General features: G+C 34.8%; 2 protein-coding genes across 2 annotated transcripts; one reads left to right on the forward strand and one right to left on the reverse strand.

The window, feature by feature from the left end:
* On the forward strand, positions 839 to 6,369 carry LOC109229706 (DNA replication complex GINS protein PSF1). The gene is made up of 7 exons (XM_019395238.1): positions 839 to 1,006; positions 1,111 to 1,212; positions 1,835 to 1,902; positions 3,912 to 4,124; positions 4,224 to 4,386; positions 5,636 to 5,782; positions 5,869 to 6,369. The coding sequence occupies exons 2-7, from the start codon at positions 1,138 to 1,140 to the stop codon at positions 5,893 to 5,895; spliced, it is 693 nt and encodes a 230-aa protein (XP_019250783.1). The 5' UTR covers positions 839 to 1,006; positions 1,111 to 1,137; the 3' UTR covers positions 5,896 to 6,369.
* Positions 7,234 to 14,149, reverse strand: LOC109229707 (polyadenylate-binding protein 7-like). Its single transcript, XM_019395239.1, has 10 exons — positions 13,868 to 14,149; positions 12,328 to 12,446; positions 12,024 to 12,217; positions 11,625 to 11,884; positions 11,426 to 11,532; positions 11,138 to 11,327; positions 9,573 to 9,850; positions 9,251 to 9,379; positions 8,101 to 8,304; positions 7,234 to 7,762 (listed from the first exon to the last, which is right to left on the reverse strand). The coding sequence occupies exons 1-10, from the start codon at positions 14,052 to 14,054 to the stop codon at positions 7,547 to 7,549; spliced, it is 1,884 nt and encodes a 627-aa protein (XP_019250784.1). The 5' UTR covers positions 14,055 to 14,149; the 3' UTR covers positions 7,234 to 7,546.

Raw genomic sequence — 18,603 nt, forward strand, 5'->3', positions numbered from 1 at the left:
ATATCCATGTATATCTGTGTGTGAGATACATGCCTGATACATGTTTGATACATGTGTCGCAGAAGAATTTTTTGAACTCAATTTAGTTAAGAATTTTGATACAAAACCAGTCCAAATCACCTCCAATCTTCCTTAAATTTTGTATATTGACTTATCTATATGTTTTCAATGAATTTCAACTATACCCATTGAAAAAGTTCCTTTTTTGCTTAGAGTTTTGGAATATTGTATATTTTTTTGTATTTCATTACCTTATTTGCTACCTAATCCATGAAGTTCCTTTTCGTCTTGCATCTAATGTTGCTACTCGCGCTTAAAAATATGGAAGGAGATTTTTGCATGTGATTCTTTGAGAGAAAGAACCTTATTTATTTGGTTTTTCAATTTTTATACGTGCTTGGCTAGTTTTGGTAAGTCTATAATTAATGGCTAGAGGTTTGTAAGTTGAGACTTATTTGGGACATTTGTGTAAGTTTCCCAATTAAGTATTTGGCCGATCAGCCAAAATTAATTATATTTGCTAGCCCATATACAAAAATTATATACTGATTATGTATAATATATATATATATATATATATATATATATATATATATATATATATATATATATATATAAAAGGTTGTACATTTTGCTGGATATTATTTTTTGAGTAGCTATACTCTATTGTTTTCCCAAATTATTATTATACTTAACATTTTCATCTTTTAAAATATGTTTGGAATCATCTATTTACTAAATCAAAGGACCCAAATGAATACTTCTCTAAAATAAGTGGGTCTTATTAACTCTTTCTTAAACTTATGAGGTCCAGGTAAAATATCACCCACCTCACTGTACTTTCCCGATATTTTAAATTTATACCAATTTTAAACTTTCAATTTGGCGGCTGATTTTGAAGAAACTCCCTCCAAAACTTCTCAAATCCAATTTGGCGAAGCAGAAAGTCAATTTACGCTTCAACTTCTTGTGTGGGAACTACCCCATTTCCAATCTAAGCAAATAGGTGCGTAGTTACGATTTCATTTTTCCATTTTAAGCAGCTTTTGGATTTATGCGCTTTACATGTTTGATGAAATGCTTCACTGACTGCAGTTTTTTTTTTATTAGTGCTTTGACCCATTTGAATTGGAAGAGATGTATGGGAAGAAAGGGAGCGAATTAGTTCTAGAAGTTGCAGAGAATGAACCTGGACAGTTTGCGGCTTTTAATGTATGCAACTTATTCTTTATTTGTTGCAACATTTTTTTTTGGTTCTTACATTGTTGGTATCATTTTTCTGGCCTTTGTTGTTGATATTTGCTTGTTTCTATTCATCCTCTTGAGCCGAGGGTCTATCGAAAAAAGCCTCTCTACCTCCCCTGGATAGGGGTAAGGTATGCGTACACACTACCCTCTCCAGACCTCACTTGTGAGATTTCACTGGGTTGTTGTTGTTGTTACAACATTTAAATTTATTTTCCTTGTTGTCCTTCTTGATGTGAGAAATTCTATTGCATATAGTTTAATATGCACGCACTATTCAACTTTCAATTGGAAGACCCATGAGGTAGATTTTTTTTTTGGGATCTTACACAAATAGCTGGTCAGATTCACTGTTTGCTTTTCATAGCCAGTACGGCATAGATTAAAAGATGACGGATCACTGGTGCTTTTTTACATTAAGATAAAGTTGATGTTCTGGGGGTCATTTTTAGCTGCTAGTTGAATCTTATATACTTTTAATTTATTACGTATATTGATGGTCAGGTTTTGCTTCTTATTTTAGGCTGATATGGTTAATCATTTACTCAGAGTTTTATATGCTTACAGAGTAATCTCTTTCTCAATGCAGACTGATCTATTTACCCAAGTAGTTGAAGAATGTAACAGCCATTTTCTTCACCTCAACTCCTTGGTGAGGTATATTTAACATGTCTCTTCTGTTTTTCCAAGTTTTCTTTGTTTGTTATTCAGCTTTTTCTGCGATCCTTATTGCTGTATAAACCATAACATGCTATTTGTTACAATGGTCAGAAGAGCTTCTTAGTGATTCTCATTCTAGTATATCTTATTGTTGCATACAGAACAAGTACACCTTGTGTATTTTCTTAATTGGATATTCTGAACTGTCCTATAATCCTATATTTTACCTATTTTCTTCTCCAGTTTGCTATTGTCCTAGGCCTTGAACATAGGTACTACATCAGTGCTCTATCGTATCTTTTCTTCTCCGTAAAATTTTGTATCAGCATGCTGAGTTTTCTGAAGCTTTGTGAAGATGGTCTTGTTGGTAGTTATGTCTTGCTTTGGCACAGCCATTCCATTCTTTTTGTTAGCTCTCTTTAAGCGGATGTTTGTCTTTGCCCGCGTACTTGTCCCCTTAAAGAATTTTCTCAACCCAATGTCCATTCCTCAAAACCATGTTGTGAATTTGACAGAGTGGTAAGCACCTAAGAATTTTCAATTATACAATATAATGAAAGGTGCTTGAAAGAGTTCCTTTTTTTTTGGTAGTTTTTGTTTCTTTATTTAGTACAAAAGATGTTCAGAGAGCAATTAATAATCTCCCTTATTATCTCAACAAATTCAGGAAAAGAAAGAAAAGGTTCTCTACCTCGTTGAAGTTTTATGTCCAAACTATCTAAGAAGTAGAACTAAGAAAACTAACTAATGTGGAAGGAGAAAATAAAGCAATCAGGTCTAAAGAACCAAAGAGGGAAATTAGAAGGAAGAAAGTACTCTCCGTATCCCAGTTAAAATTTGCATCCTATCTTTATCAGTCTGTCCCAAGAAACTTAACCTCTCCTTGAAAAATCAAATGAAGGTGGGTAAGGTCCTTGGGAGAAATTTAAATGACAAACAAGAATTTAACTGATCCATCTTAACAATCCAGTTGATGGCCAAGCAATAAGACGCATAAGATTAAGATTTTGACTAAATAACTGAATAACCATCAATAATACGCAAAAAGGACTAATTAAGAATCCAAACTACTCATAAAGATCCATTAGAATCCTAGGAAAGAGGAATTTTCTAGCTCCAAACAAAGAACATCCTAGCAAAAATCTTAAAGATGAAAAGATAAAAGGAATAAAAGAAGAAAGTAGAAGGAAAAATCAAGTTGAACCAGCCTAAAAGGGTCTATTTATAGTTTTCATGAAAGAGCAGGATTAAGAACCAGTATTTTGTGTAATAGCTACTTGGCACTGGGCTCCTATTTGTCTGATAGCACCTAGACACTACGGTCCAGTACCTGACCACTGAAGCCTCGAGGTTCGTGTCTGCTGGCCCCTAGGCACTTAGCTCTCTGAAGATTTGAATTTGATAGTGTCGAGGTGCTATGTTGGTACTTTCTGAAGCTTTCTACTGTGCTTCCTCTGGGCTTACCAAGTATTGAGCATTAGGTGCTTGTCCTCCCAGCTTCCCGTACAACAACAACAACGAACACAGTGTAATTCCATACGTTTGGGGTATGGTGTGTACGCAGACCTTACCCCTACATTCCATTAAATTGGCTACATCTTGCTGTAGGGGTGTCCAATTGACAAACTGCTTGAGTTGTTGTACATTAAGTTCAAGGCTATAACTCAACCAAATATCACACCCTAACTTATTACTCCCTCTGTCCCCTTTTATGTGCCGGCGTTTGACTCGGTTAATTTCTGAAACTGAATTAAAATCCAGCATGTTGATTGTGTATTTTAAAACAGTTATTCTTTTCTCATCTGCAGATATGTCAAAATAATTAGAAGAGACAATTGAAATGCCTGAAAAAAATAGTAAATCTCAAGTACTTAATTTTATCTACATGAATCTACTTATCATTATTAGAGGTTTCATGATATTATGCATATGTGTATTCTTCTCCAAGTGCTAAATGGAGTGCAGTTTTGTTGTCCCTGATCTTATCCATCTTGAGTTTGGCACAGGAAAATGAACTCAAAAACTCCCGCTGAAAGTTCAAATGCAAACCGGCCAACTCAGAATGATGGAATTTCAAACAACGAATCACCTGATGACAATGAGCCACCTGAGGCTGATAGAAGTGCAAATGCTGAGCTACCCAAAGATGATAATTACCATGGGCTGCTTATCCATCATCAGTCTCTCATTCGCAACAAACGCTGTCTGATGGCTTATGTGTGAGTAACAATTAGCTACAGAGTTGTCCTTGAGAAAAGGTCATATATTCCTGATCTTTCATGCATCTCTTATGTTCATTCTCAACTTTCCTCCTTTAGATATAATCGAGCAGAAGTTATTCGAAGATTGGGATGGACCCTTGAGCGAGTCCTCCCAGAAGAAATTGAAGAGAAGCTCAGTACCTCAGAGAAAGAATATTTTAAGAATCATGCTGCAACTATCCAATCGTACATGTCAGCACTTGATCTTGATCTAGGGGTGGTAAAGTGTTCTTTTTCTCATAACTCCTTATTCCTGTACTAATAGATTGCTCAAATTGCTAAGGTGAAAAGACATCTATACACCTAAGAAGTCATACTAATATGCGTGAAATTGGAAAAAGTTGACTCTTGTACTCTTGGGATACTTAGCTAGCACTTGGACATAGATTTGATTGAAACTTGAAAAAAGAGTTTTTGTAGTTGTGTTGAAAAATAATTTTTGAAAGTTGAAGTTGTGTTTGGACATGCATTTTGTTTGAAGAAAAGTTGAAGTTTTTTGAGAAAAATTTCGCCCAAAAACTGCCCCTAAACCAGTTTTTGGGAACTTGAAAATTTTTGAAATCTTTTTTCCCAAAACATGATCATATTTAATAAACAAATATTGTTTTCAATTTTTTTTTTAATGAAGCCAAAATCTATGGCCGAACAGGAGCTTAAAATGGTGTTATCACCTAGGAGGAAATTTTGCAGTGCCCTCTTCGAAAAGGTTATGTATTGTAACCTGTGAATATCTAGGAGCAGCACTGTTATGCGTATTACCAAAATTATGTTGGAAAGAGAAACATTCTATAGGTCATGACTTATTCTTACTTGAATCCAAACAGAGCAGAAAAAGGCACTATCCATTGAGCTGTGTGATTCACTTCTAAATAGCATATTGTGCTTTTTTCTTTCGTTCTTTTGGTACAGAACTTTAATTTAGTGCCTATTTTGTATGAAGTGTCAGTAAGTCTGAAACTTGATATATCTATCAGAAGCTAAAGTTATTGCTTGAAGTACTGTAACATTGAATGGTCCTGGCACAACGAGTCCCTCCAATAAATATATCCGCACTGCTTCCTCGTTGTTGTGCTCTCGTCCATGTTGCTGTGCCATCGAGGCAATGGAATGCAGCTCGGATTGGGGTGTGAGTGGTAATCTGTAAGGAGGGTGGCGAATATTTCCTTTTCTGTTTCTCTTGTGAGTAGGAAGTACCAAATTCCGGCTCATTGCCTATGGCTTTAAGCTTCAGATATATATATCAGCCATTGGATTAGACGTTCGTACTGTCTTGGAAAAGATTATCAGAAGTTCAATATGCTCAGATGAAAAACTACATTGACAAGCACAAATGGCATCATTCTTTTGCGTTATTTATCTGATGAATCTGCAAAAGACTGATTTCCTTGTATATTTTTATCTCTGGGAGACCAGCGCAGATCAATTTTTTATATTTTCTTAGTGTAGTTACCTTATGTTTGGTTTCACAGGATATGGTGCCTCCAAAAGATCCTTATATCAAAGTGAGAGTCCTCGATGACATTGGTAATGTTGTCCTGAGCGACCAATTAGCAAACCTTGCTCGTCATGCAATTCTTTTCATTAGGCGAACTGATGCAGAGCAGTACATTTCTCAGGTGATTTTCCTTTACAACGCAGGATTGTGTTAGAAATTAATGCATTCACCCTTTTCTCATACTTCTATTGTTGGCTCTAATGATAGGGCTTAATGGAAGAACTCACAAGTTGATTCCAAGTATTATGAGTTACAAGCTGATTCTGATTATGCATTGCTTCTAACAAAACCAGCAGTGGTAGGGCAACTGCTATCTGGAGGTTGAAGGTGAATGTTAGTTCAAAGAGGAGCAATCAAGTTTGAGAAGGCCGAGACTTGAAGGAAATTCGTGAATCATCCATGCATCTGGTAGAGAAGAGGGTTGATTTTAAGTGGCATCTAAACCAGAGAATGAGTTGTATTAAAATTTAGACTTCACAAGGTAGTTGTGTTCTGTGAGAGTTTATTGCTCTTGGAACAACAAAGACCTTTAGGTATAACATTTACTTGTTTATGTACATTAAGTTTTCCTTGAAACAATCTTTAGGTTAATAAGAACAAAATGCAAGAAAACCGAACAAAAGTTTTATAGTCAAATCTCTCCATAAAAGCCTCGTTTGTTTCGAATATTTTTGGATGTTATAGCGAAGTGCTGTTATAGAGAACATATATTATAACATAACATGAAATTTGGTTCCGGAAAAAGTTGGCTTTTATAGTGAAGTGTTATATAGGGATGTTGTTATAGAGAGGTCTGACTGTACAGGAAAAATACCTTTGCATTGAAAGCTTAAAAGGTCTTATACTAGTTACTTAATGGGGTGGAAATACAAGACCTGCAGACACAAGTGCGTGATGTATAAGATTTGTGAGTCTAATTTTACTGAAAATCCTCGGCTGAATCTGTGTCCAAAGGATTTTGTTTTTTCCCTTCATAAAGAAAAGTGGCACATGCTCTGTTCTTATATTGCAAAAAAAAAAAAAAAAAGATCCTCTGCTGAATCTGATTGTTATGTTATTCTCTCCACAAATGGAAAAAAAGCAGATACATATCTGCCAATTTGGAACTAGTTCCTGTTTATTTCTGTAGCAACATAGCTGATATATTCGCAAATATGTGGGAAAATACTCTCTTCTCAGAACAATCTTGTGTCTCAAATATCATCTGACAAATCAAAGCTGAAACAGAATGCATCTATAACATGTAAACAAATTAGAACATTAACGTCCATTCATAGTTGCAGCTTTTATGACACAGGAATAGTGTATGATTGAATAACATACACTATTCAATCACTACCTAAGCAGCAGTTCCCTAGACTTCTATGGTTAAAGCCACCTTAAATTTAGTCATCAAAGTCAGATTTTGAGTATATCAGAATGGTCCAAGAGCATTGCGAACCAAATGCTATATCAAAAGCACAGTATCCCCGTTCAGTGAAGGCAATAAAGCTGTACTACAACTCACAAAGATTTTGTTTCTTCATGTCGTATAGGGTAGAATGCCAAGAGAAGTATTAACAGCCACAAAAGTAAGATACAAGTAGCTACTACATTAACCTGGCTCAGGACAAAATTTCCAAGTTATATACTGTTTGCTGGACTTCCAGACTAACTTGCAGGACGGGCAATTTTTCATGTACACAAATGCAAAAGCACGATATGATTGTACAGCCTACCACAAGTTTGTATTAGAAAGAAACGTGAGATCATGTTAAAACTGAAAATGAGTTCCTCAATCGAAGGTAAAGGACAGTCGCCTGATACTTTGACAAAACTTTTTGTTAGCTCTATTTCCTAGTGACACAACCTTGATGGAAACCTCTTGTCTTTGCTGAAGACCAAATTATCGCAGAAACGTTGCTAAATGGACTGCAACTTCTGCAGAGAGATAATTTGGAAGAAGTGAATCTCGATTTGAAACTTCAGTCTTAGAGAGCTCAACCACCTTAACAGCTTCTTCCACCATAGCTGCCAGAGATGCTGGTGACTTCAACAATGATAAAAGCTCCGAATTGTCCATTTCCAAGAGCATTCCTGTGACCTTTGCCGCAAGATTGGGCTACAAAAAGCACATAGGTTTCATTAACAAATTAGCTTTTGTTAATTCTCAGGGTGCATGGAATCATAGCATGACCACTGTCTATTAACAGAAGCCAGAACAGTTCTATACAACTAAGGATAAACAAGCTCAAAACGAAATTGCTTCGAAGAGCTTCTTGACAGATCATAACACCAACATCAATAAAGTTGTCAGAGATGGATCAGGTCCTCTTTCAAGTGTTTATCTACCCCCTTGGTTTCTCTATGAAGAACCAAAACGATTGCAACAGAAAATTTATTTTGCACTTGTACATAAAGGTAGGTATTATTAGAAGAGAAAGCTAGAAATAAGTTCACCTTGTGTTGACTGACTAGAGGATAAAGGTGCTCTCCAAGTATCTGTTTTTGCTGCTTAGGATGAGCAGCTGCAAGCGTGTTACTCAGGTTTTCTGAACTCCCAGAACAAGATCCTACTCTACTGGTGCCAGCAGAGGATACGACAAATGCTTTGTTCATATCACTCAAATGACTGTTTGGTGCATATTTGACCTTCCAAGCTTGCTGCAAAGCGTACATAAATTATGGATTACTAAAATGCGGATGCTACTATGATCCATCATTCAAAAGAACAATTTGCACTTTCATGGAATGATTCTCACCTGTGAAGGCATGCACCAAAATAGGAACTTGAAGCTCATCAATGTACACAAATTAGTAAATGAACAAAGAAGCTCTTAGTTATGGTTGACAACAATTTGAAATATAAGTTCAATTTCTTTTCCATGATAGGATCTTAATCATAAAATTGAGGGAAATAAAAGAACATCTATTGTATGTTCTCAGCCATCTTTACTCATCCAGATGAATAGAGAAGGAGAAATGAGAAATTGCACTAACCACCACGCAGATTCATTAAGCAACCTCAGGTTAATCAATGCATAGTGCTGAGTAATTTGCAGGTGAGGCTAGCAATTTTATATCATACAAGCTAAGAAAACCAAAATATTGCTTGGATTAAAGATAAAGCGAATATGGGATTAATGACTTATGATACTCCAAAAAATGTGGTTACAGTCGCAACAACAATTCAAATCGGTGAAACAATTTCCTGCTATAAATCATGGACTTAACACTAGTTAAGGGAACAACTAGTTTTTCAAATACATGAATAATGACTTATAAGATTCAGATAAAAATGTTATATGAAGAACACTAGAAAAGAAAACATAAGTAAATTCACAAAATTGATAGTCAAATAAAGAGAAATCTTTATCCTCATCCTAGCAAAAGGATTAACCGCTATCAAAAATAGGCATTTGAAGAAATTATCATTGAGGTAAAGGCAAGTCACACATTTCAAGAGAGGAGTCTCGAAAAACCTTCTTCAACTTAAGCATTCTAAATTGGAATGTTTGAACAACTCTGTTGTGCAGATCAATCAACAAATAGAAACTCAGTCAATCAAGATTCCAATTTATGGAAAAGGATAACGAGGAAATTTAACCACCTGGGGATTGCTAGATTGTTTTAATGATGCCACTGATTGAGTCGATTGCTGCAAATGAGGCACATATGGAACTGGCATATGTCCATTCTTCTTTTCCCTACTCTGCCTATATTGTGAAGCATTTGGAATCTGAAAAAATGAGATGAAAGTTGTAAGCAACTTCATCATAGGTTTAAACCTGAAATATGTCCATGCATTTTAGTACCTCCCTACTACTGCTGAAAAGTTCAAGATTCTGTATCCAGTTTAGCACTGTATCAATGACTTATTGAACAAAATGATAGGGTTGCCAAAGTATTATGACCATTTGCAGTTTACTAACCAAGGAAATTTGACAAGCAGGTCTAATAGAGTTTGTGAATCCATTAACCATCCAACCGCGCCTCATACTCAGAGGCTGATACAGCAGCCTGGGTCGTGCAGGCACTTGTAGATCATGAAGGGTTTGGTAGTAAAGAGGGGGATATCCACCAGGAAGAAAAGCTGAAGATCCGGTGAGTCCTGCAATTCCTTGTGCATGCTTAAGCTGCAATTGAGCTTGCCTTTCCTCTTTCCTTTGAGCAATAGCAACATACAATGGCTTTTGTCCAAACATAAATCCTGTGAAATGTTTAACAAAATCAATATACTTAACAGGACCTTAAGAGAGAATCTTCTAACTTTCAGTACATAGAATTTTGAGGCCAGACTTCTACAACACTATCATCTCATCTTGTACAGACTCAACAAGAGCAAGTAGATGCACTAAAAAGATGAAGCCACCAACTTAATTATATGACAAATGAATTTTAACATTACAAGAATATAAGCCGTCAAACTGATGAGCAGATGAATAATATGAGAGAAAACTAAATGGAAAACGAAACGGAAAAGCACCTGTCAATTGTCAATCAAGAAATACCTTAATTTTTCTGTGTGTCAATTGAGTCACATAAAATAGCATATTATAGCAGTAAGGAATTTTGCAGCTGTTCATGAGAGACAATGTTGCTGATGCAAGCGTGGCAGGACATAAAAACATCATGCTGTGTATCACTATGTACTTGACCAAATAATCTAGGCAAGCCTGACAGTGATTTCTCTTTAAATTTTACGTTTATTGTTTGAAATTTTCTGGAATAGTTTTAGTTTTCTCCAGGATTTCAGTTTAATAATTAAAAGAACAGAGAATGGAGACTGCCATGATGACCTCTGACAGTATCATCCACGAGCTTAGTCAAAGGTTAAACCTTTAGTGCAGAGGCATTAAAAAGAAAGCAGATACCAAAAATCCACAGTGTGCATGAAGAGGAAAGAGGGAAAAAGGAACCATAAAAGAAAAAAAGCAAAACTAGACTAGAAATTTAACATGATTCAGAGGCCTTGCCTACTGACAAGTGCAGCAAACACCATAACTCACCATATGTGGGGCAGTGAGCCTCAGTTCAACTAGAATAAGCAACCAATAGAGAATCATTAGAATTTAGATTTCTTGCCCGACAAGATACCCAGATAGTCATTATGAAATCTAAGGCTAAGTCTTGAGGCATTCGACAGAAACTTGCATTTCTGCATTGTACAATAAATTTCTGCGTTGAAACTCCAGAGTGTTCTAATCCTTCAACCCTGAATTTCATGAGTATATCCATATTGGAAAAGTCATTCAGGGACTTGTTCACGCTGCAATGCTTCTTCGTTATTTACCTTTTTTATAAAGTTAGAAAACAATGTAAATTGTTTATAGAATTATTTAAGCTGGGATATCTGTGCTCAAAAGCGTCATAGGAGAGAAGTGAAAGGCAGTTAGATAGCACCAAAATTTGTTCTATGTGCTAGCTCATGTGAAACAACATTCAGTCCCTTGGTATTCACCGCGATCTTGACCATGTAAAAAGATATATGACTTACCATGAAAACTATTCACTGCTTTATTGGCCTCCTCTGGTGTGGAAAAACATACAAATCCAAAGCCCTTGCTGACTCCTTTTTCATCTAGCATAAGTTTTGCAGAAGTGATGTTGCCACATTGACTAAACAATTCACGCAATTCATTATCTGTCACATCGCCATCAATATTTTTGACATACACATTTGAACCCTATGACAACATCAGTTGTGATCAGAAAGTGGATAATAAAATACAGTAACATATATATTTTCTACAGTAACATATAGCTTTTGAACAAGAAAATATACCTGGTGCTTAATAATTTGTGCCTTCCTTCTCTCCTCAAACAAATGCCTCAATATCTGTTCGCGTTGTGTTTTCTTTTGTGCTCTGGCTACATACAAGATCTTGCAGCCTGCCAAATGCACGCAGGTCATATACAAACATTTGAACATTGCAGCTGTTAGTTACATTTGAGAATATGACAGCATGAAAGTCATAACTTACCAACTTTTGATCCATTCATAGCTTCCATTGCCCTCCTAGCATCATCTGGATTCTCAAAGTTCACATGACCAAAACCTTTTGAACCTCCATTCTCATCTTTTGCAATGACCAAGCTACTAACTTTCCCAAACTCAGAGCACTTCTCTCTAAGATGCTCTTCTGAGATGTCAAGATCCAAGTTCTTGATAAACAAATTTGTATACTTTTCATCGGGGTTCGGCAGAATCCGGTCACTCTTATTGACGAACTTACCTACATACCTATCCATATATACATGTAGAACATTTGTGTATTTGGAAAAAATAAGAAAAAAGCATACAAGAAAAATAATTGCTTCTATATAATCCATCGAAGTTCATCATGATCGTAATATATTAGAACAGAGATAATTGCACATACATCTGCTTTCCTCCAACCACAGATCCATTGAGCTTCTCAATAGCAGCGTTTGCACTCTCCTCAGTCTCAAACTGGACAAAGCCATATCCTTTACTCCTTCCATCCTCAGAAACGACAACTTTACAGGAAGAGATATTTCCAAACTTCTGGAACATTTCTTGGAGCTTTGCACTATCAATTGTATCATTTAGATTCTGCAGCAAAATCCCAAAACCATTTTCACATGCGATCAAAGCGATAAGGAAAAAAGAGAAACTGTTAAGATCTCAAAACAAGTGACTCCTATCTAGTCCTTAAAATGTACCTTGATGAACACATTTCCAGTTTCACTTCTTCTCACATCAGGATCACGCCGAGCCCAACTAACCCTTATAACTTTTCCATTGAGAGTGGAATGATTTTTCATCTCAATAGCACGCACAGCTGCTTACATTTTGTGAAATGTTAGAAGCTGTCCAAGTGAAAAATCAACTCAAACAGAATTCCCATAAAAAATAGTCAGAATACACGAGAACAACTCATAAACAACAAAAGAATCAAAGTTATCAACCAACTCTGCAGTTGCAATCATTGTCCCTTGAATCGTAGGTCCAAGAAATGAAGCTTAATAAATCCTAACAGCATAAAATCTTCATGAGCTGTTCTCTTCTACTCACAGAACAGAAACAACCACGGCCTTCTCAAGCAATAAAAAAACCGATAATACAACTTGTACAATTTTAAAAAAGTTTAGCTCATTCTTGCGCTATCAAATCATAGTCAGATGATATGGACAATGTTTCATGAATGGACACAACATTAAATGACAGCATGAAAAAAAAGTTAATGAATAGACAAAATGAGTAATCTGTTGGTCCTCAATTTTCCATGAAACAACATTAGATGACAAATCAATCAAACTAGGATAAACAAGCAAGACAAATCATTCAGATAACCTCCATCAGTGAATCGCCAGTAGTCCAAAAAGTATCGGGCTGACTGTCGTAACAGTCCATCAAAAGACCAAACTTGTCACTAATGGACTTCAATAAAAGAACTAGCCAGACGACTCACAACACAAAAACAAACAAATTGATCATTTTAACAAAAATCTCATATTACAATTAATTTTCACATCACCAACTAATTCATTGCAACAACTAACTTCAGCAAGTGTCCACTAAGACGAGTCACAAACAGAGAAAACCAATTCATTACTAATCAACATCATAAAATCCTCTAAAACTTTCAATTACCAAAATATCTGAATTCCCTCGAACGCAAGATAGAACTATCATATAGTAGTAGATGCATATCTTGAAGAAATAGCATGCATGAGCTGATCTGTTCCACTCATAGAGCAGGAAAAACCACAGCCTTCTCAAGCAACAAAAAAAACCGATAATACAACTTGTACAATTTTAAAAAGGTTAGCTCATACTTTAGCTATCAAAGGACAAAGATACCTAACTTAACCTACATACGAGTGGAAATCCAACCCCCTTACTGTCCTTAATATTTCATACATCATGAAAATTCATTTACACACATACAGGATACGTATTGGCCGAGATAGAAACACGAAAAATAAAAATAAATAAAATACGAAGAATTAGCTGACCTATAAAATTTAGTTTCTTGTACTAATAAAATATACTCCGTAGTACTTTGATCGGTCACATACGAATTCAAAACATGAATATCTAATAAGAACTCGCGAAGCAAATAAAAATCAACTGATCAATTTGGGACTAAATTCACATGAAGAAAACCGAACAGAAAGAAGTAACACTACAATAAAGTACATGCATGTAAGCGAAAATGAAAAAAGAAAAAGAAAGAGGAAGAAATAGTATAAACTGTACCGTCGTGAGGAGAAATGAAGTTAACGTAGCCGTAACAGAGGGAACGGCCGGTCGTTAAGTCACGACAGACGCGAACGGAAACCAAGCTTTCGAACTCCGAGAATGCGTCGAAGAGTTGGCCATCCGTGACGTCGTGGTGAAGGTCGCCGACGTACAGCGACGCCGTCGGAGGAGGAGGAACCGCCATTTGTCACGGCAGCGTTAACGCGTCGGAAAATTCAGTTACGTTTACAACAGAGTGCAGCAGAAGCAACTGAATAACTAATCTAGAGAGAGAAAATGTTTCTGTAGAAAGAGAGAGCGAGTGAGTGGAGTGGAAATTCGTACTTTATATACCCTAAAGATTTTTATTTTTACTAGACTAGCATGACCCAACATTGCAATTTTATTAAAATTATTATTTGTAGGTGTTTAGTTAATTAACTTTTGAGGTTTAACAAGCTATATTTTTTAAAATTACTTTTGAATATAAAAATATTTAGTATGAAATCATCTTCAAATAGTAAGGATAGAAAAAAATTATTTAATTTTTATTTTCAAATTACTTTAAGATAGTATGGGTAAATATGAAAATCTTGTAAATGTCGATACTTCTTTTTGTTGTTATATTATCTTAAAATTAATTTTATTTTCTCTATGGAAACTCCTATTTGAATAAAACAAAATTAATAATTTTTCAAAATGAGAAAAAGATTGGAAATGAACATTTGCACTGCACAAAGTCTAATCAACACATGCATAGTGCATTTAAAGGAGAATTGTGGTTAGAGAAATGTAGGGTCCACGTGTATTTTGCATTTAAGAAATGCACACATGAAATTTTTATGAAATAACATATATGCCCTTGGTCAACCATCTTTCTTTTTCTATATAATAGAAAAATTAAATGAATAAATGTAAAGGGAAAGGAATTTATTGTTTTTTGTTAATTGACTGTTTGTACCATAAAAATAAATCTCACGAAAAAATATATAATGGAGTATATGAATCTTGTACATATATATGAAAAAAAAGTGAAACAAAAATTCAAGTGAAAATGGTATCTGAAAATTAGAGTTGTGTTTGGACTTAAATATAATTTTGGGTTGTTTTTGAATTTTTGTGAGTGATCTAGTGAAAATTTTGAAAAATAACTTTTTGGAGTTTTCAAATTTTCGAAAAATTCCAACATTCATCTTAAAATTGAAAATTTTATGGCCAAACACTTTTTTTGATAAAAGTAAATGATTTTTGAAAAAAGTGAAAAAAAAATTCATGGCCAAATGGGCTCAAATAATTACTTTTGATTGGACACAAACTTCAAGAAAGAAAATATACTTTTGAGATTTATGATCTAAAATAAATCATAGATAAAAGTGGATTACAAATTATCTCATTAAGAGTAAACTTAAAAATTAAAATTATTAAAATATTTTTAAATAAGGCAGTATGACAATCACTTTGAGTAAGCTTAAAAAGAAAGTATGACATATAAATTAGGACAGAGGAGTATTGCATAATTTAGTCAAAGTACGTACTTCCTTCCTAACGAGCTCATGGAAAATGTTTTCTTGAAAAAAAAATTGCGCAAAAGTTTAAACGAGTTTTTATAATTCTAGGTTCTTTAAATTTATGAGTGGAATAATCACTTCTATTTGAAAAACTATCTCATAACTATTTTTTGTGGGAAAAAATTGAAGAATTTCGTAAAAGAATTAAAGTTTTTTAAAATAAACAACATTATAAAGGTTATTCGTGAAAAGATCTTGTAAACAAACTTAACAAGCTCGCCCCACATTATGTAATTAAAATATTAACGGTTTAGCCTTTAGGCGAAACCCTTTGATCAGATACAAAATTTAATTATTGGAATGACTTATACAAAAATGTAATTTGTTGTAAAATTAAAAAGCTTAATTTGAGAGACAAAACGCCGCATCATAACTTAAGTTTGATTAATTAATTGATTTGAATTAAACTTGTGAAAAGTCGATGATTAACTTGAACGACGTTAAATATTTTTTAGACATTTTAAAATAAAAAGAAAGTTACGTACATTGAGAGAGAAGATTTTGGGTGTGTTTGGTATGAAAGAAAACATTTTCCGGAAAATGTTTTCCAATTTTCCCATGTTTGGTTGGCTTAAATATTTTGGAAAATATTTTCCTTATCAATTCATTTTCCTCCAATTGGATGAAAATGTTTTCCTTATCAAAAGAAGGGAAAACATTTAAATTTTTTTTTTTTGCAATTTCAAATTTCTTTTTTTTCATTTTTCTGCACCACCCACCCCACCTGCCCCCCACTCACCCACCCCACCCCCCGCGCACAAAAAAATATTTTTTTACTTTTGTTTGTAATTTAAATTTCTGTTTTTTTTTTGTTTACTGCCCCCCAGCCCCGCCTCCCACACCCCTGCCCCTAAACCCCCCCCCCCCCCCCCCGAAAAAAAATTTTTAAATGTATTTTTCAGTTTTAATTTTATTATTTATCGGTTTAAAGGCTCAAAATTTTACAAGTTTCAAAATTATGAGTTCGGAGGTTTATGTGTTTGGAAGTTTACGGGTTTAGAAATTATATAGTTTACGGGTTCGAAATTCCGCGATTTTGAAAGTTTAGCGGTTCGAAAGTTTATGAAATTTGTGGGTCCGTAAGGTTGTTGGTTTGAAAGTTTATGGTTTCATGTTTATTATATCTAAATTATTTATGAATACTCTTGAGAAGTCATTTTCCTTAATTTGGCGTACCAAAAATCGGAAAATGAATAAGATTACTACTTGTTTTCCAAAAAAACATTTTCGGAAAATATTTTCCGTTATACCAAACACACCCTTTGGGTATGAATTTGATAACACGTGAATGAATGAATAATTATGAGCCGAAAAGATGAAGGAATTCTCAAAAAAATATAAAAGTTGTTTTACGAATATCATTTGAAACTCTACGGATTAGAAATACATTTTAGTCTATTTTGACCTCATAGTATTACAATTGAATGATCCTGGTTTGGACAAAAATAAATTTTCTGATAATCTCATCTGGATTAGGTCTCATAAATATATCTTTCTAACATAATTTGGACAAAACTTGATACCATCTTTTAAAACAACTTTTATTTGGAAAACATAATCTATTAAATAAAAAATTTCCGAAAGGGAATATCTCAAATTCTCCATTGATAATATCTCAAAAATGTTAATGGCAGACGGCAGTCCTTGATTAGATTCATGCCTTACCCAAATAACCACTATTTATATAGTATTCTGTTCTTGTTGTAGATACTATGAATAGTAACGGGACGACAAGGAAATACGTAGAGGTGAAATTTTCTAATTCTTCCTATTTGGCCCAAAATCGATTAATTTGGTGATGAGTAGGTTGGAGAGAGCTTTGACAAGTCTTAGAGGACCAAACTCACATATATATGAAAAAGAAGCGATCACATATAGCGACCTTATAAATATACCGACCAAAACGCGTCCAAACAGGCTTGGTCGCTATATTGATGGTCCTTTTACCTTAGCAACCAAAGTTGGTCGCTAATTAGTGACCAACTTTGGTCGCTGGAGATTCATTTGGTGGGGAAGATTAGTTTTAGAGGAGGATCGTCAGGGCCATCTCAGTCCTATGCTCAGTCTTCAGCCGGTGCACCGCCAGCAGGGCACAGTCAGCAGGTTAGTCGTTTCATCCCAATCAGGGCAGCAGGGGGATTCCACCAACAGGGTCGATCAGGAGGGAGATTCCATANATTATTTTAAAAAATATATATTTAACAATCTGGGTTCATAAGCGACCAACTTTGGTCTCTTATTTTTAATATTTTAATTTTTTTTATGTATAAGCGACCAACATTGGTCGCTAATTTTCAGGATTTTTTTAATAGGGTAGTGACCAACTTTAGTCACTTATATTAAAATCTGGGTTCATTAGCGACCAACCTTGGTCGCCAATTTTTAATTTTTTAATTTTTTTTTAGATATAAGCGACCAACCTTGGTCGCTAATTGCCAGAACTTTTTTTTTAAGTGACCAACTTTGGTCGCTTTTCTGGGTAATAATTTTGGCATAAAATGCCTGTTTTGGCAGCTACACCACCTGCCAGCATACCAAAATTCCTAAATAACAATATAATTCAATTCATAAACTACAATTTCAATACCAAAATCTCCACAACAACCCAACAACAACACAACAACAACAACAACAACAACACAATTCAAAAAACACATTAAAACCAACAAATTAAAGTTCAATAGAACTAACAAATTAAACTAACAAAACTAAGTTAACGCTTATTACAACTAGTTCAAAACCCGTTCTATTTGTCTAGTTCAAAGTATATAAAAGTCAAGGAGTGTTTTTTTACAACATCATTATTATCACCGTCTGATGAATTTTCATCAACAAGACGGTATAGAGAAGGGTCTACTTGTCGAGGACGGGAAGAACGATCACAAGGAGGACGGGAGGAACGAGCACGGGGAGGACGAAAGGAACACTCACGTTCAAGTCGAGCCTCTGGCGATGACTCACGAGACCGGGGAATCGGAAAAGCTCTAGAAGCTAGGAGAGTTTTGAGCTGAGCTTGCATGCTAATGTACTGAGCATCTCTAAGCTTTTCTCTTTCCTTGGCCGCTTCTAGCTCGGATGTCCAATTCATATCCTAAAAGTTCAATTCATATCCTAAAATTTAAATTTATAAACTAAAAGTTCAATTCATAAATTAAAAGTTCAAATCATATCCTAAAATTACAATTT

This window comes from Nicotiana attenuata, chromosome 7 (assembly GCF_001879085.1).
Source record: "Nicotiana attenuata strain UT chromosome 7, NIATTr2, whole genome shotgun sequence".
Classification (NCBI taxonomy): domain Eukaryota; kingdom Viridiplantae; phylum Streptophyta; class Magnoliopsida; order Solanales; family Solanaceae; genus Nicotiana; species Nicotiana attenuata.